Source organism: Aulostomus chinensis, chromosome 16, assembly GCF_037954235.1.
Source record: "Aulostomus chinensis isolate RoL2024-O1b breed Wild chromosome 16, RoL_Achi_v1.0, whole genome shotgun sequence".
Classification (NCBI taxonomy): Eukaryota; Metazoa; Chordata; class Actinopteri; order Syngnathiformes; family Aulostomidae; genus Aulostomus; species Aulostomus chinensis.
This window is the reverse complement of record NC_141335.1, coordinates 19,362,289-19,387,781: the sequence shown is the minus strand read 5'-3', so window position 1 is coordinate 19,387,781 and position 25,493 is coordinate 19,362,289. Positions and strand designations below refer to the sequence as shown.

Sequence of the window (25,493 nt, the reverse complement as noted above, 5' to 3'; positions counted from 1 at the left end):
GTAGACAAATACACAAAGAACTGTAATACAGTTGTGAAGGCTGTTAAACACCAGGACATTAACTGTAATAAGTCTCAATGATCTTCTTCTGACATTGTATTATCACAATGAGACTAGTCTACAGACATGGAACCTTGGAACATACCATTTGTCTGAATGGCAGCGGAGATGTTCTCACTGAGGCACTTGTAGACGTTGAGCATGTCGAGGTAAATCCGTCCAAGCTGGATGACGAAGGGGTGTCCCACAGCCTTACAAGCTCGGACATTGGTTTTCAGGATGCTGCCCAGCTGTTTCACGGTCTCTGGGTCCTTCAAGATGTCTACGTTCTGAAGGTGGAATGCAACAGGAGGAGGGGATGGAGCAGATGCAAAATTAAAAAGTAGTTGTAGACAGTGTTTCACAAAGCACAGTTCACCATACAGTCAGAATTTTAAAGAGGTAGAACATATCTTAACAGCTTTTTGAGCTGTAACTAAATGATATGACAGTGTCACATAAAATCTGGTAAGATGATAGAACTTAGAACAATCAGAATGGAAAACTGGTCTGCATTTGATGACATCACATCACTTTGACAGAGGTGCAATATGCATTCTCTGAGTGTCTTCTGGGTTTTCTCTCTCTAGAACTGGGGTCAGGAACCTTTTTGGTTGAGAGAGCCATGAAGGCCAAATGTTTTAAAATGTATTTCCGGGAGAGCCATGTAATATTTCCTTTCCTCATGCAGAATGTTACCGGCAACAACTTGCAATCACACTGAACTGGAATAAATGGCTTAAGTCTGTTGACTCATCCAAAGCAAGGGAAAAGAATGGCGCTGCATTCATGTCCTTCACTTGTGTTTCCTCCACTTGATTTGCCATCACAATGGCAAATCGTGAACAGTTCTTGCTGTCTTTTGTTCGTTTGATTATCTTGTCTTTATCTGACAAGTCATCAAAAAGTTCACTGGCCACATCAAGCATGAATGTTTTGGCATACTCGCCATCTATAAATGGCGTTCCGTTCCTCACCATTGCTTAAGAACCAGCAAAGTTAGCCGAATTCCAGTCACCTTGTCGGGTCCATACATGGAGTTATTGCTGACTAGCTTGCACTCTGCAAAGTAGCTCTTGGCATGCTTTCTTCCTGCTGTCCCCCGGATATTTTGATGCAAACACAGCATGGCGTGTATCAAAATGACACTTTATATTTGACAGGTTCATCTATGAAATTTTATCATTGCATATTAGACACACCGCAGCACCTGCTCTCTCCACAAAGGCGAATTCCTCTGTCCATTCCTCCTGAAATGTACGCTACCCCTCATTGTTTTTTCTTTTTCCCATCTTCTTCGTCAAAAGTGTTTGCACTGCATGAACTAGCTAGCTAAAAGGAGGGAAGTTTACTTCTGGACCTCACAATGACCCATGTAGGCCACAGCATTATCCAATAAAAATAGAGGATCCTCCTGTACCCTGAAGGACAACTGGGATAGGCTGAGCCACCCACAACCCTGAACAGGGGCGGTAGAAAACAGATGGATGGATTAAAATGCATGAGAATGTTTTATATTTTGAACGGTATGTTTAACACTGTGATTTCCAGCAGAATTATTCATTACTTATCATATTAAGAAATATTAGCTAAGATTTATCTGAGAGCGAGCTGCAGTCATCAAAAGAGCCAGATCTGGCTCGCAAGACATAGGTTCCCGACCCCAGTTCGAGAACTTGCATTTTGCCCCATGACACTCGATAATTCAGATATGTAAGGACTAATGAATATAGATATAACATGTTGTGGGACGTTAGTCTCTTACCTTGGTGGCCTGCTGGATTATGCTGTCCCACACTTGATTGGGCAGCAGCATGTACTTCTCTATCAGATGCTCCTGTACAGCCTGGTCTGTCTGAGCCCCGATCATATAACCTACTGCCTCATAGAACGTGTGCACCTGGACAAAGATGAGATCAGAAGAACTTGACCAAGTCAGAACCAGTCAAACCCTAGCAAGTAATTTTCACACGCGATTCCAATTGCCCCTGCTGACCTGCTGAGGTTGAAGGTCACAGATAATGGTGTTGATGTTGTTAAGGATCTCGTCAATGAAGGGCATCACCTCTCCCACTTGCACTTGAATGAAGTGGCGCCGACATTTCTGGGCTATCTTGATGAAGGTGTCGCACGCCATGTCCTGAACTCCATCATGGGTCTCTGATGACAAGGAACACAGTTGGCTATAAGTACACATTATGTCCATATTATTAAGTTTCATATTATGCTCAATCATGTACTTCATTGTGCTATGAATCACACCCTTTAGAGCAACACTTTTGGTCATTTCTGAATTACATGTTTGCTATTCAGCCAGTTTTTTGTACTTTGTGTTCTTAGTAACCGGTCCACACAGCAGACTCAAACACAATTAACCTTTTTCAGCACCAGTGAAACAGCATCTTGTTCTAGGTATGAGAGGTCTTGAAATGTCGTAAAGCTCTAGATTTAACTTTTTTACAAAAATACTTCTGAATTTTAGAAGTCAACTCTCACCGTGCATAAACTCAAAGAGCTTGTTGACCACAGTTTTGAGGAACTTCCAGTGCGCTCTGAGGAAGCGTGGATACTGGCCAACAATGTACATGATGTTGGAGGCAATGATGGCCTTGTTGTCCTTTCCCCTTTTCTGCTCACACAGACCCAGCAGATCCTAAGAAAAACACAATTTAAATATTTTGTTTGCAGCTGCTTAAAAAATTCCTCTTGTTGAGGTTTATCAACCAAGAAGGATGTCTGTATACATTGTGAATGCTTGGCAGCAGAGAACAGAGAGATTTAGTCATTTCACAGCTCTCTGAATGAAGATGTGAGTTGTCAGTTTTCTTTTACCTTGATAACAGTGACCAGGAACCTCTTCTCATCCTCCTCATGCATTGCCCCACTGATGGACCCTATAGCCCAGCACAGTGTGTTGAGATTCTTCCAGGACCACTCAGTGCCATTCACCTGGTTGTGAAGCTTTTCTGTCATGATACGTTCTGTGTCTGCGTAGTCCAAGTGAGTCAGATACACTGAGGGAGAAAATTCAAAACATTTGCAGTGATAATCAAAAATAAATAGGACAAAATATGAAAGAATTGTAGACAAATGCCTCACACTGCAAAATGTGAGGGACACTTATGCTTTGTCCACATTAGCAAACCATCCACAATGTAGTCAATTTATGTAATATTGTTCAATATACTTCAAACGCACTGCTCAATATGCAAGCTTGTCATTATATGAGAACTGTAACTATCACCATACAATGATGGGCTCAAACAATGAAGTAATTAAAACTACCGTAAATTCTGGACTATAAGCCGCGACTTTTTTTCGACACTTCATGCCCCGCGGCTTATACTCCGGTGCGTCTTACACGAGGATTTTACCTTCACCCTGGGGTGTGGCGGGCAGCGGCAGCGGGCAGTAATTCCCTATCGTTCCTGATGGCAGCTCCAAGTACCGTACTTAAGGAAATTCCTAGCCAAATGTTATGGTAATTTCTCTAAGTACTGTACTTGGAGCGTCCAGTCCATGCCGCGGTGCAGTGTAAGAAGAGCATCACACTATATTTTCAGTCATTTGTACTCACCCTCAAGACGGAGAGCAGAAGAAGGAATGCTTATGATGCAGCTTTCAAGTTAAAGGCAATCAATCTGGCGGTTAAAGATGGAAATAGAGCTGCAGCACGTAAGTTTGGCATAAACGAATCGATGGTGAGACGCTGGAGGCGGCAACATGACGAACTGACCCAATGCAAAAAGACGACAAAAGCTTTCAGAGGTCATAATAGCAAATGGCCCGAACTTGAAAACGCTCTGGAAGACTGGGTCAACACGCAGAGAACGGGCGGCCGAGGTGTTTCCACCGTGCACCGCGGCTTATTTACCGGTGCGGCTTATACGTGTACAAAGTTGATTTTTTTCCCTAAAATAAGCATCTGCGGCTTACATAACGGTGCGCTCTATCGTCCGGAATTTACGATATACATATCGAATCACATATGTATGCCCATCCCATTGACCTTGACCTTTCAACACCAAAATCTTTTCACATCATCCCTGAGTCAAAGTGGATGTTTGAGGCAAATTTGAGGCAATACCGTCAAAGTATTCCAGAGATTTCACGTGAACAACAATGGAAGCCCAATAGGCAGGGATAAAATTATATCTCGCCTAGACAGGTGAAAGTTAGCAAATAAGTTTAAATTGTAAATGGACTCAATTTATATAGTGCCTTTCTACCTTAGCGGCACTCAAGGCGCTTTACAATGTCATCTCATTCACATACACACACTCACACAATTGTTGCCATACAAGGCGCCAACCTACTCATCAGGAGCAACTATGGGTTCAGTATCTTGCTCAAGGACAATTTGACATGGTCACCGGGGGTGAGGATCGAACTACAGACCCTCGGTTGCTTAACAGCCACTCTACCTCTGAGCCATGTCATTTGAGTGATACTGACATTAAACCAGAGGTGTTGGTCACTGTCCACCATTGCCTGTGACATTGTTGTTGTGCATTTCAACAGTACATTATGGAATATTTGTTCTGGTGAGGTATCCAATCATTGTAGTCTCTAACATCTAACCATCCATCGATCCATTTTCTATACTGCTTATCCGTTAAGGGTCACGGGCTCTCTAACATAGAGGATCTAACGTCCCTGGAAATTGTTTGCATGTCATGTTCTATCTGCTAGATTCCAAAACTTCAAGTGAATTAAAAACAATCTCATTTAATTTTTGCTTACTAAATAGGCATCTGAAAATAGCATATCTGATGTGACACGGGGTTAGGTGATGTCATATTAGCATAATGGCAATATCAAAAGAGAAACATTGCAATTAAGGGCAATTATTGAAGTGATAAGAAGGTTTTCCCTTGGCTAATCAGGTACAAAACAGCTCTTTAAAAAGGGTAAAATCTTGTTTGATTGAAGAACTTCATACAGTTCATTGATTTACTCCGTCTCTCCCCTCTCACATAGAAGCTGTGGTTGTGGCTCGTGGGAGCTTGACCCTCCTCCCTTAAGCTGCCGCCACAAATTCTGTGGCAAACACAGGATAAACAAGCAAACATAATAGGGTCTTCGCCTGAAGTACCTTCAGGCTCAGGCCCTAATTACTCTTATTCGCCTTTTACTCGTAAAGCTTTTATTGCACTTTCAATAACAAGATTGCACTTCACCCACAGTTGCTGCTTGTTAAATGTAGAACCTGTCCTTGTATGATACTGTGTGGTGTGGTTTGAGGGAAGGGGAGGGGGCTTTTAAATCAGATGTTACGACGGTAGAGACTCAGCGGCTGATGACTGTCAGCCATTGATGATGGACGATGGCCCAACGTTAAGTGACACTGATCAATATAGCCATCAACAAACATTTATATGTCTGCAGCTCTGCAGCTACTGTTTTATGATCCTGCAGTGTTAAGAGTGTCCACTTCATTTTACACCAGCAAAGAATTTTAATACCAAAGCTTTCCCTGCATCCCTGCATTTCCTTTGTGTATTCAGGGTCATGGGGGCTCGGATCTATCCCTACAGATACGTTCATAACAGTTTCCAACTTCTCTAACCAGCAAATCTTTACACTTCAGGAGAAAATCTGATCCCCTGGAAGAAACCCAAAAAGAAGCAGGGGGGGACATGCAAACTTCATATTGACAGAAACCAAGTTAGTCCTAACAACTGATCCACCATATGGCCCAGTTGTTCTCCAACATTCAAAATACTACAGAATTGCTGAGGACATTTTCAATTAATCTTTTGCAGGACAATGTATATAATCAGGAAGTATGCATTCACATGCATTGTCTCATAAATGCAATTTTGTATAGTTGGCTGTAATGGGCACTATAATGTATAAAAACATCTAATGTTTTTGACATGATTCTGTGTAAATGCTGCCATTAGTGTGTTGTACCCAGTGTTTCCCTCATGTTCTTGTAGAGGTTGATGGAATCGGTGTCCTTCATGAACTCTCTGACCACCTCTCCCTGGTCATTCTCGACCACCAGCACCTCCTCTGGCTTGGCCATCCGACTTACCATCAGCAAACGCACCTGTCATGAGGGATAAACACCTGTCAGTGCTTACGCAAATCGAAGAATAGACTAACTGCTCTCACTCTTGCACACACACATATCAGTCTCTGTGGGCTGAATGTTAACAAAATGACATACAATGAGATGCTTGTCTGGTGGCTATTATTTCACATAGATATTTATTGTTATTATCAAAGAGATTAAGAAATTGTTATTCTTTTTGGCTGGCTACTGATTTTCTTTGTAACTTGCAACTCTTTTGGCAGCAGAATTGCAGCCACCTGTTGCTTGACTGCTGCCAACTGATTCTAGCATGTCTGCAAGCTAATATCTGGTAGGTTCCTTAACCCCAAGCCACTCATGTAAAACTAAAGCTAAAAAACAAACTAAATCACCTAAAGTTAATTGAGTACTGTTGTTGAACCGTTTAGAGCACATTCGAGGTTTTGGTCTTTTTTGAAATGTAATTCTGAGTTTTTCCTAACAGTTGAATTGTGCAACTGTATTACATGACAGAAGTTTAAATAGGCTTCAATTGAAGGTGCAAATTTCTGTCTGATTTTTTTTTTGACAAACAGATACCTGCTGATAACTAGATGGGACTGTTCTGCTCACTAATCTGTCAGCCAGCTCTTCCTTCTAACTTTCATTAAATATGAAATGTGGCATTCACCAGCTAACATTATCATTTCATTTTAGAAAATGATACCTTGGAAAGTACAGGCAGGTAGAGCTGTCTGCGTGGTGGCACGTCAAAGTGCTGGTTGCCAGAGAGAAGAGGGGATGTGGACGTTGAGAAGGGACTCTCTCTGTAGAGCTCAGCAGCCAAATGGTTCCAATACTCCAGACAAATTTTAAAGATTTCTGTTTCTTCCACCTCTGACACCAGCAGCATGTAGTGGAGAGCCTGCAGGAGGACAAAGGGAACAATGTGACCGCAGAAAAATATTTATGGCAACCTACGCTGCAGTCAGAGTAATGCCATAATATCACTCCTGAAAGAACATCAATAAGGTAACAATCTCATGGCAGGTGGATCCCCGAATAAGAGACAAGCTCCCATCATCAGATACAACCAATCTTACATACTAACATACTAACTGGACCTGTTAACAAGGTGCTACCCCTGCATACCAGTCCCATCATGGAGCAGGTTCTCTGCTGTGAATGAACAGATCTGCCAGAGAACTAACAGAATCTTGACATGACACTAACCAGGAATATTAAAAAAAAACAGGAGACCAGCTGTTCACTATGATGAGCAAGGACTGGGGTAGAACAGTCTGCAATTTGTCAGCTGTTTAGAGGAACCTTATCTCAACTTGTGCACTCTTTGCACAAGGGTTCAGAGTGTGTATATGTTTTTTCAACTGTTATACATAAGGACAGAATAGGAGTTAATTTCCTAATCTTCTGTTGTCAATAAATATTGTCCACCCCAGGAGACCTCTGCTTTGATGCTGGTGGTCAAAGAGCACACTCAGCGTTTAAAGTTCATCCTATCACAACAGCTGCAGGTGTCCAGCTGACAACGGTTATATATCCATGTGTTATCTTGTTGCCTGTGCATTTCTTTGCACATGAAATAAAGCATTTCACATGAAAAATATGTATATATTTGATTATGTTTTCAATCGGTCAGATACCCAATCTGTGGCTTTTTACAGTGCTGGTTAAACAGTTAACTGTTATTTATTGCTGCTTCACTTCAATGGTTAAAATGGCAATCCCTACTCTGGACCAAGTGTTACTGCAGCTTACCTCCATTAAGGTTTCTCGAAGGTTGAGCCGCTTCTCAATTAACTGCCCATGCTCTTTCAGGAAAGTACAGAGGAATAGACTGAGGTTCTGGATGAAATTCTGCTCATCATCCTTCCCATTGGCATACGCAAGTCGGATGTTAGTGTTCAGAGGCAGCATCTAAACGGATAAGAACCTGATTAGAATATGACTTTGTTTTAAGACAGAAAAAAAACATCAGTGTCCCATTTTTTAGCCCACCTGTTTGAGCTGACACATAGTCAGGGTGAAGAGTGTGACAAACTGCTCCTCGTACTGGCTGACACTCACACCAGCGATCTCTGTCAAGCACTTCAATGTCACATTGCGGAACATGGGCACATTCAAGAACTGAAAACAATTGAAACAGATGTTCAGAGACTAGCTTTACTTTGCTAATAATTTTCTGACGGAGTCCACAATCCTACACTTTGTGTGGGTACCCACCTTATACACCAATGTGCTGATCAGTTTGGTTTCAAAGATGTACCCCAATGGAATCCAGTTCAGAAACCGTAAGAGGGTCTCGAGAGTCGCATGGACCAAGGGGGCATTCTGGGAATTTTCCTGCAGTGCAACCATAATGACAGAAACAACTTAAGAGCTTATATTAGTCTGGATAAAACAGTAAAATAATGCACCACAGCCCTAGGAAGTCAGAGACAAGGATTTGCATACCATAACAAACTGGCAAAGCTGGAATATCTGGGAGAATTCATTGCACATGCTGGAAGAAAAAAAGGAACATATTACGGGATGGAAACACCCCACAAAAATGGATACTGGCATTAACTTGCATTTGAAAAAGACAAGTTCTCAAAAAATTAAAATATAATAGGTCTCTACACTTTTCCTATGGGGGTTTGCAGCCCTGCTAACATTGAGTGACAACAGAACATTCATCAATTATTCAATGGCTCTCTCACAATGGTAATTATCGAATAATCTAATCAAAATATGCTTGAAATCACTGCCTTTAAAAAAAAAAAGTACAAGATAACTATTGTGCTTTTCTAAACATTTATTAAACAGACTTTAGTGAACCAAGTCAGAATTATCTACACCTGCACTGAGAAGCATCTTAGAATCAAGGCATTTTCACACCTGTGGAGAGTGAGGTGACACATCTTTGATATTTCACATCAAACTGTTTATATCAAAGTCTGCAAACACAGCAGCTGAGAAAATACACAGCTATAGGGTGTATTTGCAGACTGGAAACAGCCCATAAACTTCTCATTATTAAGACCCCACTGAAAATGCTTATCGTTTACCCAGTACAGCAGTGATGAATTGCAATGGCTGTTTGACTACAGATCACAGCACAACATTATTGGATTAAATGCCTGCTGCCATTTTTTTCAACAAGTAAAAGTGAAATTATATTTCATTATTGACTGAAAGTGATGAAATTATTGTGACTCTTAAATTTGGTAAAATGTTTCTGATTCATGTGGCAGATGTTGAATAAACACATTAAGTTGATCATTAAGTTGATCACACAAAACATTTAGTTGACATAGACTGCAGAGTGGTTTTCCCAGTGAGAAAAAAAAACAACAGAATTAACTGCTACAATGTGATTCTGCTTGCAGGACTTCATAAGATGCAGCATGCTGACCTGTCTTTTAGATGCTTGGCTTTGACCTGGGTCATCTGGCCACTGGAAAAGTCAAACACCTCCTCGCTGAGCAGCTTGAGAATGACCATGTTGTTCTGACAGAGACTTTCACTGGTCCGACTTGCTCCGACAATGTCACTGATGAATGTGGGCCAGTGCTTGGGCCACTCCTGCTTCAAAATCTACACACATGCACAACCAGGTAGATGATTTAAACATTTCCACTAAGAAAAACACGTGATCTGAAAAGGAGGAAATGAGGGGATGAATCAGTGACCGCTGCTAAAAATAACCCATTCCTCCTCAAAATCTTGGGTCATGCATGTGCCCCTATTTCTCCCATGTAGGTGTCAAATCACTCTGTAGTGGCAGGAGAGTTTTAAATCATACACTGACTTTTCCATGCCATCTCAGCGTGTAAATGATCTTTCATGGGTATCTCTGCATCATGCATGTGCACAAACATTTCAAATGCAGCCTCCCAAGAGCAAGTGTGTAATCTGGAGCTCTCCAGTCCCTGAAGGCCAAAACAATGTTAGGCCAGCTGACGCAAGCAGTGACTCATTCTCACTGGCATTAATGCAAAGTCACTCGTGAAGCCAGTGAGCCCATCTCTCTCCTTCCTGTGAATATACAGGCAAATATACTCAGGAGCAAAAGTCTGAATGTGGACACCAACACGTCTCAGGTTCAATGGATACACATTTTAATGACTCACAATGACGCTTTGAAGTACTCAGAACTGTTGCTGGGATGCAGTCCTCTAAGAGTAAGGTGGCAATTATCACAGACCCTGTTTATTACATAATGGTGCCGCAAATGGTCACTTTGCCGGCAATACATCAATAAAGACTTAACCAAAATGCTAATGTTTCCTACAAGCAATTACACCGCTGCTTTCACTCTTCAAGTGGCTACTGTTTCCATGCTGCAGTTCACTTTTATAACCCCTGGCTGAAACATTCAAACACAACTAATATTAATTTTAGTGTCCATTAGAAAATTTTAGGAAGTAACTGCTACTAAGTTTCCGGGTTTAATTAAGAGTGACACCTTCAGGTTAGAAAGCATCACTGCAATAGTGAAGGAAAGCTGAATTTAAGGCAAAAGCAAGATGCTCAAACCTTATACATGAAAATTCAATAGTTTGAGGACATATCAGTCTCTTTTTAGTGGTGTGTCAAACATTTAGAGGAACAGCTTCGAAGGCATTGAAGTTATTTTAAGTGCTTTGGAAATACTTTCCTGGAAAAAACATTTCCATTATGAAGCCTTCATCACATCTTAATTTGTGCTATAGACTTGTGTCTTTATACCCACAGCAATCCATGTATATTGTCACTTTAATTTACCAGCCATTCATATGATATATAATTGTATATTTTGATTCAAATCAGGAGGATAAGGGTGATTGTTTCATTAAAAAATGTTACAATTATTGGTTCATTGGGCAGATGAAACACCGAATAATGTTGAAAATGTTTTTAAGGAGTACATCTATATCAAGGCATACCTGCAACCTTTTACGACAGGACTCTGAAGGATTTTTCTTTGTTTGAAGCCTGATTGGTACAGCTAGAGAATTCTGCAATCCCTCATCCACACCAGCAGTGACAGTACAAACCAACTTTCAGTTTAGTGCTCATTGTTTACATTCATTCTTCACACACAATTCCAAGTGTTTATTATAATTAATTATTTATAATGACCGATCTGCACTTTTACATGTATTTGTCATATTGAGCTACATTTCCTCTACCTGCCAGATGTCTGTCTAAAGTGAGAGGAGGAGCAGCAACCACTGAGCTGTCATGCTGTCTTTTGCAGAATCTACAATGTAGAACAAAGACAGTTCTGTGTATGATGGTATATAGTATAGTATATACTGTATCATTAATACTTGTCAGGAAAGCACTCTTGCTGTGTTTCAGTGGGTATGCTACTGGCTAGAATGGAGTTCCTTGCACCGGTGTACTCTCTAGCTGTCACTCTGGATATCTTCACTGAAACTTTTGTCTCACTCCAAAATTCACTCACATGCAGCACTGTGGAGTTGGGAAAATTTTGTTATTGTAACAGAGCACAAAGACATGATACTGACCATTGATGTACCCAGACTGTAATAGGTTACAATAACCCCCCAATTGTCACATGCTGAGCTAAATTGTGTTCCTTTTTGTTGCATAATTTGTATTTGTATATTTGAGGCTGTCAGAAAAGGTGACCTTTACCTGTTTTCTTTTACATTGTGTTAATTATTAGGGTCATAGTAGGTGTTGTTGTTGAAAATTGTTTCAAATATTCTGCCACTCTCATATAGGTAAAGGGGATAGCCAAAATATCAGACACCTCTCAAAATAATAGAGATCAGTCGCACTGCAATTCTAGTCAACAGCACAGCGACCCTAAATTGTCAACATTTGGTTAAATTTTTTTTTGTGTGTGAACTCTTTTTTATTTTAAGTTTCCCTACCATGCCCCCAGGTCTCCGCTGGGCTGCACAACCACAATCAACCATCTACAGTGTAGCCTGTGAGAACATGTGGTTAATTTAACACTCTCTGACAGTATCAATCAAAAACACGTGGCATTCATGACTGTGCTGTTGGACTGGATCATATAAGACTGTACAAGTGGGCTTAATTAATGAAATGGCAGGTGAGTGCATGACAAAGTTACAGCAGATTAAAGAAACATACCACACACAACAAATTTGATGTTAAGCCCACGCACGCTGTGAACTGTGTACAAATATTATGTCGTAAATATCAACACAATGTTTTTACCACAATGTAGTCTAAAAGCTTAGCAGGAACAGACAAAGGGGTTTGAAAGGGTGGATTTGCATTTGTTTGCCAGGCTTACCTGAACAAGAATCATGTTCAGCTTCCCAATGTACACCTTTTCTTTCTGGAAGAGTTTTAAAAAAGAGGGAACTTCATTTAAATGCAGGGCCGTGGTTGTATACATTCTAATAAAATCATTGTGATAAAAGCTGATCAGCTTTTTGCAATAGTGTTTCCTGAGTTGAGGTTTGCCCAGGTGCATAATTGAGAACGATGCAAACATCTGCAACATGGCTGGAAAGCAGCCTCCTCAGCAGGAAGCTGTTATTAAATCTTGACTGCATCCTGATGATCTATTAGTTAGGAGTAGACATCATTTTCATTTATCCGCCATCTCTCATTTTTATGCACCAACTTTGCCAAATAACAGCCCAACTCTTGTTAAAAGGCTGTTAAGGTTTTCAATTCTGTTAAAAAGTGATTAATTTACTTTATTTTGCTTTCTTTAACTTGATAAGAAACTCTTAATTACAATCTTCCAATACATGAAGAACTAATATCAAGTACTAAGGAGAAATTAAATTTTATAAATCAAAGTCTATGAATTAATCCGGCTAACGTCACACAAATGCCAGATCATCTTCATAGAGGTGCATTATACTATGATGTAAAAACTGCAATTTTTGGCATGAAAAATTAATTTCGCATTCCAAATCATATAATTTCCTCCCTGAAAGAAGTTATATAACTGATGTTGGTACACTCATTGCCTCAGACAGCACAGGAGTAGCTATGGGCTATGGCTGAGAATGATCTTAACTCAAGCCTCAGTAGTTTCAGGGATCAAGCTACCTGAAAACTCTTTCAAAAGCAACTGAGTCACCATAGTTGGTCAGTATGACGCAGCACTATGGTTACCAGCAGTCCTCCTGGCTGATCTTGAGAGTGGCTGGGAGAAACGCCTGTTCTCATTCAATAATATGGGTTTGGAGGGTAAACATTCAATCTACATCAGTTCAAGTAAATGTTCATTTTAAGTTGCACTTTTTGTCCAGTTTAATTCAGCAAAGATAATGGACAATAAAGAAAATATTTTTATGGTAATATAACTTGACAGCAAAGCACGAATATTTAGCATACATTTAATCATAAGTAAATGGCTTGTCCTGGCATTTTGTGCGTGTTACAGTAACAACCTCCACTTGAGTTTTATTACTTACCTCCACATTTGAAGCATCTGATGAAGTCTTGATAATCAGACCAACAACATACTTTTTTATACCTGGCAAATACACAAAGACATCAGAGGAACATTGTTAGCATATGCCAATAAAATGTACTCGTCAACTGCCATGAGAGTTGCCTGGAACACATCACTCAGTGACCCAACAGCCTGCTGGCTCATAACTAGCTGAATCTGCCAATCGTATCACAGCACATCCGCGGTTCTCCATTCACAAACTGCCAAGCCAGTTAGTTAACAAATGGATGAGGTCTGCAACTGCCCCTGAACTTGCATGGGGGAAAAAAATGTAAGATACATATCCTAATAAACAGTTACCATTCTCAGTGGGAGCGGAGCGTGCAAGTGTCATGAATGCATTTTCGGCTCCCTCAAATTTGTTTTTAATCAACTGTGCAGACATCTGAACATAATGCAGTGCACTCTCATGTGATGCTTGTCACAGAAAACAAGACAATACTGTGGCACAAGGGGGAAAATACAAATTAGTCGCTTGAAAATACACTGGAGCCAGTACTTTAACATCAAATATATAAAGGTTATGGGGGTAGAAACCCCTGATTTGCCCATTATTGTGTTTTGAATCTTTCCTTAAAGTAAGCAATTTTCATTCAACTCATTAAAAACATGTTAAACTGTATGTGGTGAAATAATATATGAATATTTATTTTTTTAAAAACATGGTATGTTGAGATACACTAAAGTAAAATGCAAATTAAGTGACAAAAATAAATTTGAACTATAAATATTTCTGTCCTTATACTGTAACACTTGCATTAGCTAACACAATTAAATCATTGAACTACTTAATATACTGTTCTTGATAATACTTTTTTTAAATTTTATTTTTCACAGAAAATATGTGATTAAAGACTCCCTTTGTAGAATTTAAAGGTTGAACGTGAAAAATCCTCCTTGTCTGGCATCAAGTTTCATACCACAATGAATCAACAAAAAAATACTTTTATTCACTGGGACTGGCCCATTTTCGAAAATCTGCCGCCATCAAAATAATTTAAACACAGACTGTCACATAAAAAATGCCCATGTGTCCTGTTACCTATTTTCCTCTACCAAATTCAAATATCTTCAAATATGTCATTCACAAAGCTTTAAAATCAGGGTCTTAGTCGTTTTCTTTCCAAAACAACTGCTTCAGTCCAGAATTGCAGCGGCCAGTCAAGCAGAAAACAAAGCAGCATGCTCAGTAGGGGAATACTCCTCAACTTGGTAACCGCACGTAACAGCATTTAAAGGCACCGACACTGACAGGATTCAAGGATTTAGTGATCAGTATTCAAAACAATTATGCCACACAGTAATAATTTACCTTCACACTGATTCCTGGGAAGAATCTTCCATCTGGTTTTGATAACCGTTTCCAGAATCTGAAGGGCATAGTACTGTAACATGCAAGGAGGGAGAAGCATTAGGGATAAAGCAGTTATACTCATACTGAACAAGAATCATTGTACATTCTTAATACAAACCAAAAACAGTATGAATTGGACCAGCCTGTATTAACTTGTATTTCTAAATCAAGTTGGACTGAACCACATCTTTCATGCAGATTTTATAGTATGCAAAAAAATGCACTTTTGGGTCGTTTAAATCTCTATAAGCATTAAGCTGGAACACTGCAGAAGTCCTGCTGTTTCTCCCAGCGTCACACCAGAGCAGACAGCAGCAAAATACAACAACCCATTAACCAGCTTTAGCTCAGATTGCTTATGGTGAATCTAATGGGCTTGAGGAAATAATAGGGTCCATGTTAAATGTATCTTTGCCTTCACTACAGAAACCATGTAGGGTTGGGCATCAAGAACTGGTTTTGATGGAATTAAAACTGATTTCAGTAAGATAGGAACCATTTAGAATCATGCTTTCGAATTTTGCTTATTGACTCATAAAAGCTATGTTTGATCCCACTGAGCTGCCAGCTATATCACTGGCTATGCATATGTCCGAGCACAGCTGTAATGATAAAGTGGCACATTGGAGTGCTTTAAAGTCTGAACATAATTAAACTAAACAAAAGACCATCTTTAATATGGTGGAATAACAGTACAAAACTAATTTCATGTTAAGACAGGTTCATGTATCATAATAAACTTCAACTTTGTCAGTGGTGTTAAGGCAGCATTCAGACCATTTTAATGTTTAAAGTCAAAGTGGGTGCCAACACAGTAGACCCTGGTTATAACACAAAACCAGAGAGAGCTTGAATCTGGCCTAACATTTATGGAATGGAATGAGATGTAATTCAACAAGGCATGGCGATGATCAATCAAATGCATGAGAGCACACATCCTTGTCCTTTCCATCCATCCATCCATCCATTTTCTCTACTACTTATCCATTAAGGTTCGCAGGGCTGGAGCCTATCCCAGCTGACTTCAGGCGAAAGGTGGGTTCACCTTGGACACATCGCCAGTCCATCTCAGGGCCAACACATATAGACAAACAACCACTCACACTCACAGCCTCACCTACGGTCAATTTAGAGCGGCCCATTAACCTAACTTGCATATCTTTGGACTGTGGGAGGAAGCCAGAGTACCCGCAGAGAACCCACCCAGGCACAAGGAGAACATGCTCCACACAGAAAAGCCCAGGGCTCGAACCCGGAACTTTCTTGCTGTGAGGCGACAGTGCTGACCACTGCATCACCTCCTTGTCCTTTCATAAGTCTATATTGCTAATAATTGTAGCAGTAAGGTCATGACCATGGTAAATTTCTACAATAGTCAATTCCACCCTTGTTAAAATCTGGACTGTACTTAAAATGTACATCACTCTGGTACCTGAAGCAATACAGCTCCAACCATGCATCCCCTTGCAGGGGTCTTTGTCTGTGTTTAATCTTAACACCCACCAAAAATTCAGCATTTTCAGTGTCTCATGAATATTTGCTTCCACTCATCTAATGCATCCTGTAATAAATGACATAAAAACAAAGTGGAAAACTATGCTAGGAGCATTAGAAATATGCAGGTTTACATTGTCTCAAAAAAAAAAAAAAAAAACCAACCACAATCGCAAAATGTAATGTCATTTATGACAAGGGATTTTTATGGGATTTTGAGGCCAACACTACCCACAGCATAATTTTTGAAAGATAATTAAAAGTGGGCAGAGGGAGTAAGGATGGGCTGAGAGAAGGTACAGGTTGAGAGGAAGTCATCTAGGGGATGAGGTCAGAGTTCAGAGAAGACCCGTTACCTTAATAACCACAGCCACTAATTGTACAATATATGAACAAAATTTTTCTTAAGCGGAACATGTAGTTTGCTCCTTTTTTACTTTAATGAAAATGTTGAGTACCTGGTGTGAGGTGGATATTTTGTTTTTGATATATTGCTCATTGTGTTTACATGCATGTTTGTTTGAATAAGATTGTCTCCAAAATTTTTGAAGGTCATTTCATTCAATTAGGATCCTTCAAAGAGAAGAGGGAGGATTTTAATGTACGAGTACCACCTCACTTACGAAAGGTGGAGGACATTTGTCCAGGTGCCAAACGATTAATGAAGTTGTAATATGGCCTCAAGAAATTACAATATCCATATCACAAAAGGTGTAATATTTGCAAACATCTTTGTAAGGGGAAAATCCCCACAAAACTCACACCACTGCCATTTTGAAATGTTTTTGCATTAAAATGTAATTCACAACAAGAATGACAGTTTCTTCTTATATTGTTACCCAAATCACATTTGCAATATGAGTCAATATAATCACAATTAGTAATTTTTCCAATCTCAGCTCTACTTCCCCACCTGTCCTTTGAAGCAGTCAACAGTGTATGTCCATTTGAGCCATTGGCTCCAGTACCAGTTATGCGTTGCTCCTACTACACCATGCGACATAGTGCTTTTCTGTGACCGTGGATAGACTGTTTGTCTTTTACATGAGAAGCAGATGGATGGAGAGCATTGATTTCTTCACTGCTGAAAGCACTCTAATGCCTGAAGGCACAGCTCAAGCATTAGCCGAAACAAAATGCAAGAGAGCATGGGGGGTAGTCTCTGATTTGGAACAAAATATCATTTAAAAAGGCAAAATGTTGCATGCTGGCAAAATAATTTGCGTAAACTTATTACAAAAGATGAATATTTATCCAGAATATATTTGAAGAGGAACATAGTTTCAGACTACCACTCAAGAGTCACCAATCCATGATTATTGGATATTTGGTAGGCATCAAAGGAACGCGCCAATTTTTGGGGAAATACAAACAGTAGATGGTGTATTGAGCCAGTTTTGACCCATAGCATGCAAATTTTTTTTATAGATTTGGAGAGAAATGTAAATATCCACATCAGCTTTGATGCATTTCACCCCACTACAGGTATATCATTTTGTTTACAGCTCAAAAACATGTTTGAGTGTATGAGCAAGCGCTTCTTAAGAACCAGAATCAATAAGCAGAACTCAAGCCACGATAATCTTATTGATACCCAACCCTGACCCGTGTCACTTGATTTTACCAACACTAAAATAATAGTTTAATAAAGTCTATGACAGGGTATCACTGGTGTGTCATAAGGAACAGCAAGACCAACCACAGGTTACGCCCTATATTAGTGATTTCCGGGCGCAATTTTGAAGCATGAAGACAACCAAAAACATCTAGTGCTTCTTTAACTATTTCAACTGTAGGGATCATCAATATAAGGATACAACAATTCCAAACATAATGAATGGCATGTAGTATAGCATGTGATAAAAGCAGGATTAATAATGCGGAACAGACAATGAATGCTGGAGGGATTAAAGGTGAAATCTCTGGCACAAGCACACAGACAGGTACGGCATAAAGTAGTGCACATGTTTCTAGCTTGTTTTGTTTCACCTTTAACTGACACACTTTGCACAAACCATCACAAGAGGTAAAAGGACAAGAATTATGAGCAGGAAATGTAACAAATGCTTTGCAACTTTCTGCTGGAAAGAGCACAAATTAAGAGGTCTTGGCTGAAGAACTGAGGGGGGCAGAGTAAGGAGGGGGAACAGGATGCACTGATAAGAGAAGGGAACAGAGCCATGATCCCTACAGGTGAAATCAAGTCCTCAAAGATTGCCTCTCTACAATGGATCCTACTGACTGCAGCCTGCACCCTCTCTCTGCCCAATGAAACAGATGCAATAGAAACGGATGAACAGAATTCAGTCAAAGGGAATTTAAAAAGGGTAGACCTTGTGGAGGCCTGCCGTCAAAGCCTAGCTGTGTCATGATGCACAGGATGACACACCCCTTTTCTTCCTATTACAAGCCATAAACATAATGGAACATTGTGATTAATATCAAATAGTCACAGCTTGAATTCATTACATTTCTTCAAAAATGATAACTGCAATTACTACTCAAAAGCCAAATGTTCAAAGTGCTTTGTTGGAAAAGATGCACTTTTAAACAGATCAAACAGGTTAATGCAGAATTCAAGGTGTTTACCTTTGGTTTCCTCTTTTCCTCTAATGTCCCTATTTTGTGGGCAAATTACATATTTTAAACTATAAAGAAAGGTTGATACATCAACTCAGACATTAGTAATAAATGTCAGTGTTAAAAGCAATCTCACAAGCAAGCAAAAAAGAAAAAGGCACATGTCACCGTTACTTTGAGGAAGTCGTGGATGCATGGCACTTGACTTAGTTAATCATTAGAGCATATAATTACTCTTATTATACAATCATGGGCAATACTGCTTACTAAAGAGGTATAAGCAGCAATTGGCACAGCTGTATATTTTATTTGATTACATTTATGACTAGTGTTCATCTAAGAGTCAGCGACATAATTTACAAGACAGTTTCCACAGGAAAATTACATCAAATATACATCTCTAGAGACAGAAGTGAACGGAAGAGCAGCACTGCAACAGACTGCTTACTGGCAAATCAAACCGGAGGGATTAAGAGGGAAAGGTGAAAGAGTAGAAGCACATATAAATCAGAACCCATCAAGGCTGAACCTTACATGGCTAAAAAGGTATTTGTTGTATTACCACCAGGAATGGATAGGCTACGTTCACTCGCCGTGTCCTGGATTCAGATCCAGTAGAATTCATTTGATCTGAGGGACAGAGGACCTGCATAGCTCATGAGTTAGGGCATTGTACAAATGCCTCCAGGACTTCAAATACTGCCAGGTCCGTCTGCCCATACCATAAGCACTCACAGTAAAGAAAGCTGCTCTGAACAAATAAGATCTATCTAATGTAATCTCATATTGACTTTGCAGTTTGGTATCATCAAGTTTCTATTATCTAGTTTAATCTTTTTTTTTTGGCTCTTTACACTTTGTTACTGATAGCAAGCACGTTTTCCTCAAAGTCCAGGAACTTTTTTTCCCCACCAGTGATCTGAGGGTAGGGGCTGGCTTACTTTGGTGTTCATGTTCTGCGAGAACTCAAGGATGGTGTCCACTCTTGTCCAGGCATCAGGGTGCTCCTTTAGGTGTGTCAACACTTCTTGTGCCATTCTTTGCTGTAATAAAAATATGGATGCCATTTAGTATTTAAAATTGCAGTGCCATTAAGAACCTTGCAAATACTTAAAAAAAAAAAAAAACAGAAGGAAAGTTATCTCTAAACAAATGCATTAACATGACACTTGACTTTGCAGGAACTATTTACAAGCCAAATTAGTACCAAAAAAAACCCAGAACATTTTGAAGGAATTCTCACTTTTTGGATCCCTTTACAAAGAATGCACCTTTACACTTTACTTGACAAATTCTAGACCAATAATCTACCTTAAAAGTTTCAACTTTTGCCATTCAAACCTCATTTCCAACTAGTTGCTTTTGGTGTACAGGGACAAATGTAGGCTATGCACAACAAAAATATTTCTCAAATAATCTACAATTTTGATTGGAGCTGTGCCATATCATGTCATTGATGATATTATATTACACCCAACCCCACAAGTTGTGCCACAACAGGTAATTTAGCCCTTTTCAAACATTACAGTTACAAATTAAAGTGTTTTAAAACATTTCCAGTTTTAAATCTCACCCAGCTCCAACTCTGATATTTTAACAGAATTCTTTTTCAAAATCAACTTTATTGCGTAAAAAGAATAATCACGTTGTCGTGACTGCCTGGTATTGGAGAAGGCAACTTCTGCTTCAATGCTACATCAAAGCACGTGGTTCAGTTGCCTCATGTGAATCAAGAGATGACAACATCTACGAATAGGCTAGGATAGGCTGCTAGCCCAACTCCTATCTTTGGTTGGATTTTTTTTTTAAGTAAATTTATTGCATTAGATAGAAACTAAATTAGAAACATGCAATAGTATGCATGTGTATTTTGCATAGTCACCATTCCTAACCTGGTGCACTGATCAGTATCAAAACATAATTTCACTTGAATAACTTCTACTTTATTGTTTCTATGAGAGTACTGAAAAGTAGTTCTTAAAATAATTCTATTTCTAGAAATCTGCAGACCATTAACATTACTACTGAGTGTTTAATGAGTGCAGATGACGAAGAATTCACATAGAAGTCCATTATCTGTCTGATGTAAATTGAAGAATACCAGAATACAATAATGAATTAAATAATAATAAACCGATAAAGAATTGTTCTCTTTCAGGTAAAAATACACAACATGATGTTATGAAGCTTGTAAAATGACATATGTGCTTCCCAACTTACCTGTGGTCCAACCCCATGATATAGACAGTTCACCACATTATCCAGCAGGTTGATATCCAGTTTCTGGTTGAAGTCCAGCAGCTGCTGTGCTGCATGGTCTGCTAACATTGTCATAATTGCTGGCATAGAGCTCTGAAACAAGGACAGCAGGGGGGGTGGGGGGTCATGAGAGCGCTGAACACATTCAACAGGAAAAGTCATGTGAACTGTGCGTTTTGAAACAATTCCAAACAGCTGACCATGTAACAAACATTCCCCTCTACCCACCAGTGAGCTGTCATTCTAAGTAGCTGAGACCACAGTGCCTCTAGCTTGTCACTGTTGACAGTGTATGCATGACAAAGAAAGTGAAGCTTTGGTAAGTTTCTGTTTGACTGAGAATGATAAACAGCTGCCATTAATTCCAAGTGATGGGCACTTTTCAGCATAAGAAAGGGCTGTCAGTTGTCTGATCCCTGACTTTGGAAAAACTATACTGCCACTGCAAAAAAAAATATCTGGTGCATTTTAGTTACAGTTGTAGTGCCTTTACCAGAATGGCCACAAACAAAGTTGACTCCCAGAGTGGGTGATGGCTCTATGAGGAGAATACAATTAATAAACTTAAATTGATACAGCTTCAATAGACAGATTCAAACTCAGAAATCAACAAATATACATGGCACAGACCGTCCATATTGCCTAATCATTTCTACAGATCAAGCACTTCCATTCAAGATCATCTTGAGGTTAAATTAAGCGAGCCACGTGCCGGATACACTGGTCGACGTCACGTTGTTTACATCTGTTAGGGACCGAGCTCACTCCGCCAAACTCCAACCAACACAAGAAGCACACTGCCGGGCTTTATACGCTTCAATAATGAATGACCAACTTACGACTGCGTTGACACTAAATAGCATTGCGTGTGACGTAACCACCGTAAACATTTCCAAAGACCTCCAACAGCAAGCTAACACTGCTTTCGGTTATAATTCAGGTTAGCTGCTAGCAGGATGACACACAACAGTTCGCATGTGGCCCATCAATGCCTTCGACAACCACTCCCACTTCGAATTAAGAGGCGGGGGTGCCCGTCATTTCGCTCACTCTATCGCGTTGTTATATGAAGTTGCCTCTACACTTCCAACCAGGTAGCAGTTTGTGTTAAAGGTTATCTTTCCAGTCTTTCCCGCTCAACACACTCCAGAGATAAAGTTAACATCAGCTCCCACTGAGTGCCCTAGCAACATCAAGTTGACATCCGCTCACATCACGCACACGAGTGATGCTGGCTGGTGCGGTGGGAGAGGCACGGATTTAATCACTCAGCGTTTGATTACTTACTAACCTGCAGCGTCGCACGATGCAACCTCGGTTAGTTGAGTATTTAGTTGAGTTACGACACTTTCTCTGACTAAGAGCGTTAGCTAATCCTTATTAAATAGTACATGCTAGCTAGCCTGCAATCCCAGGCTGTGATTATACCCACGATGCGATTTCATTCTAATATTAAGGGAGCACCACGACAAGCTAACGTATACAAAATATTAAATTAATACCAACATAGCAAAGCATTTTATTTCCTACAAGTTACGGGTAAAGTCAAGAAACGTTAATCACAGTATGGCAGGTTTGCACTTCACCCCAGTTACCTACCTAAAGTCCGAGGCTCTGACTGAAAAAAGTGGCGATGGCCAAAGAACCTACACGATATAATGAATACTTCACTGTTGATAAGAAAAGATTTCCTATTTCTGCAGCGTTGACTATCTCCAGCTCCAGTAGTGAGTGATGTCTGGCTTGTATGAACCACTGATGTGGATTCCAGAGCTACTATCACAGCAAACACAGGAATATATCACTCCGATACATTTTACGAAGTAAAGTAAGCCTTAGTTCACTAGCTTAATTAATTCGTTACTCTAATAAATTTCCAGTGGGGCGGTATAGAGGTTGTGTGCCTGCGCCTCCTCTCCTCTCTCAAGCAACTAACTCGCAACCGGTTGAAACCGGTTCAGACTGGGAGATTCCATCTCGGTTTAGTTTTCAGCCGATGGCGCCGCGTAAAGTTTGGACTGGAGTTACGCCTTCCTCGCATTTTGATTGGCTATAACCTTGGCAGAGACTTCCCAGCTTGTGAACCATTGGCTCACTAAGCTGTCAATCTATTTCAATTCGCTCAAGCGCCCACGCGACTACTCCGCCCGGATAGAAAAAGAGGGCAGACTCCCATGCAGAATGGACTTCTACACGACTCCGTTTATTAGAATAGCGAATGACTTATAAACAACTGTCTTATGTGTTCTCTGTATGCTTCATATATGTATTAACTCAATCTACACAAATTAATTTAACCACTGCGACACGTGCGAGACGTACAACTAATGCCATTTAATGCTTTTATCCTCTTATGACAAATGTCATTTCTTTAAACGCGATATCTCCAGACAGCGCAGTGTGTCTCTCACGCAGGTACACTGCTGGCTTGAATGATGTGCTACACCGCAAGTACCATTCATTTGCCTGTTGCTTGTAAGCTGGTAATTTTCCACCAGCCACGAGTGGGAGTGGTTACATGATCATGAACGCACGGGGTTAGAAAAACGACCTGGAGGAGAAATTGTTCCACGAATGGGCAACAGTACCAGAGTGACTTCATAGATAAACAGTGTCACTAGCAGCAGAGATAACAATTGTAGCAGCACTGTGTGTGTTTAGCTCATTCCGAGCCATTCACTGAGTGGACCGCTGTCCATTGAGGATGCAAACATGACAGCGTTTTTTTTTTTCTTTCCTCCCCTCTGCGGTCACGTGGTCCAGCGCGCTACTTGATGGAAAAATACTGGATTTGGTGTGTAGTGGAGACAGTACACAACGCAGTAAAGTCATTCAGAGAGGGGTTTTCGAAGGGCGTTTGAGACTTTACCCAGCAACACTGTCTACCACCCATTTTTTGATGTCTAGGCTACTCGTACACACACACGCAGGTCATTTATGCTCTTTGAAGAATGCTATTTGTGCTAAGTCATCTCTGTCTTTGTTTTTAAAGTGTATGTTTGCACTTGGATTGGATAGCAGATATCACTTTGTCGTGTTTTGCATGAATTAGTTGAATGAAAAATACCTGCAACCCCAGCCCCAGTGATACATTGTTGTATATAAAAGTGCACACACAAGTATGACAATTTGTTGTTAATGCATTACAGAGCAGGTGCATTCTAGAATTAGAAACTTGCTTGCTTGGTTATTTTTCTATTTATCTCTTCCATTTACTCAATTTCGGATCAGACACCTAAACCAGGTCAGTCCCTGAGCCTTCATCAGAATTAAACAAGGTTTCAAAGCTTATTATCTATCTGTTGAATTTTGAGTGGTTTTGTCCTCCATTCTGTCATATTCTTAGAATCCCTGACACAAAAACACAAGCACTTTTTTGAGTCAAAAAAGGAAGAAACATGGAAAGTTGTGTGTAAATACCATGGCTGATCGTGGTTTACCTTTTACAGATTCTCTGATTTGGCTATGATAGGCAAATTGATGAGAACTGATTGTCCTGTCTGTTTATGTGATGAATATTTTCTAAAAACGTAACTTCTTATCTATAAGTGTCTTAATTATATAAGTGCAAATCGAGTTCAGTAACTGGTATAGTGTCTGACAGTGGCGCTGCAGTGTTTTAAAAAAAAGTAGGTTGAATCAGTAATTTGAGTGAGGCAAAAGGGCACAATCTTCTCAGAAACATCAGCTGTAAGCTCCTTTTACTTTCTTTTGAGAAGTAATGCTGACTGAACTACATGAAATGAAACTCCATGTCATTTTGCTCACGAGCTGCCTTCAGGCCTGCAGCTCCTCTCTAAGCGGAGTGCTGGAATGTATTGTTACACACGTGTGAAGTTTGGGAGGTAAGCAACCTCGACCAGGCGAGGGCTGGTTAAATCTTGTTCTGTCTGGTTGGTGCATGGTAGTCCATTTACATATATTATCCTTGCACCACTCTAGGGGGCTGACCTCCATGTGGCAATCAGCTAAAAAAACTTGTCATTTGTTGTGCTGGCTCCCACTGCTCTTGACCCAGTGGCTGGATCATAGCCCTGGATTAAAAACCTGGAACAATATAGGCGCAGTAATGCAACGGGACAGTAAACCAGCGACACAATAAACATTCTTTTTTGTCATGTCACGTCTCTTTTTTCAGCTTTTCTGGACTGTTTGGAGTTATTACTTCATATTATTTCTAAATTGAAAGCATGAATGATATCTGTTCATTTAGAACAAATAATAAACAATTGTGCATATTCTGCTGTTCCAGTACATGCCTCATTTAGGACACGATAGGGTAT

At 40.0% G+C, this 25,493-nt stretch overlaps 1 protein-coding gene across 3 annotated transcripts in view; it reads right to left on the bottom strand.

Moving 5' to 3' along the window:
- Positions 1-23,199, bottom strand: part of xpo1b (exportin 1 (CRM1 homolog, yeast) b) — a 30,461-nt gene extending 7,262 nt beyond the window's left edge. Inside the window, exons 1-19 of one of the 3 annotated variants that reach the window (XM_086179973.1) lie at positions 22,810-23,199; positions 21,704-21,748; positions 21,172-21,303; positions 19,893-19,994; positions 14,836-14,908; positions 13,483-13,544; positions 12,342-12,386; positions 9,477-9,658; positions 8,534-8,582; positions 8,303-8,422; positions 8,078-8,206; positions 7,838-7,996; positions 6,786-6,983; positions 5,956-6,094; positions 2,872-3,053; positions 2,536-2,692; positions 2,036-2,199; positions 1,805-1,939; positions 146-329 (exon numbers count right to left, since the gene is read on the bottom strand). In XM_086179973.1, the coding sequence (XP_086036099.1) occupies positions 146-329; positions 1,805-1,939; positions 2,036-2,199; positions 2,536-2,692; positions 2,872-3,053; positions 5,956-6,094; positions 6,786-6,983; positions 7,838-7,996; positions 8,078-8,206; positions 8,303-8,422; positions 8,534-8,582; positions 9,477-9,658; positions 12,342-12,386; positions 13,483-13,544; positions 14,836-14,908; positions 19,893-19,994; positions 21,172-21,297 (2,206 nt within the window). In that variant the 5' untranslated portion in view covers positions 21,298-21,303; positions 21,704-21,748; positions 22,810-23,199. Of the gene's footprint in view, positions 1-145; positions 330-1,804; positions 1,940-2,035; positions 2,200-2,535; positions 2,693-2,871; positions 3,054-5,955; positions 6,095-6,785; positions 6,984-7,837; positions 7,997-8,077; positions 8,207-8,302; positions 8,423-8,533; positions 8,583-9,476; positions 9,659-12,341; positions 12,387-13,482; positions 13,545-14,835; positions 14,909-19,892; positions 19,995-21,171; positions 21,304-21,703; positions 21,749-22,049; positions 22,160-22,809 lie in introns of those variants that run through there. The other 2 variants (XM_086179971.1, XM_086179972.1) reach the window with 2 other exon arrangements.
- Between the last annotated feature and the right edge of the window lie 2,294 nt (positions 23,200-25,493).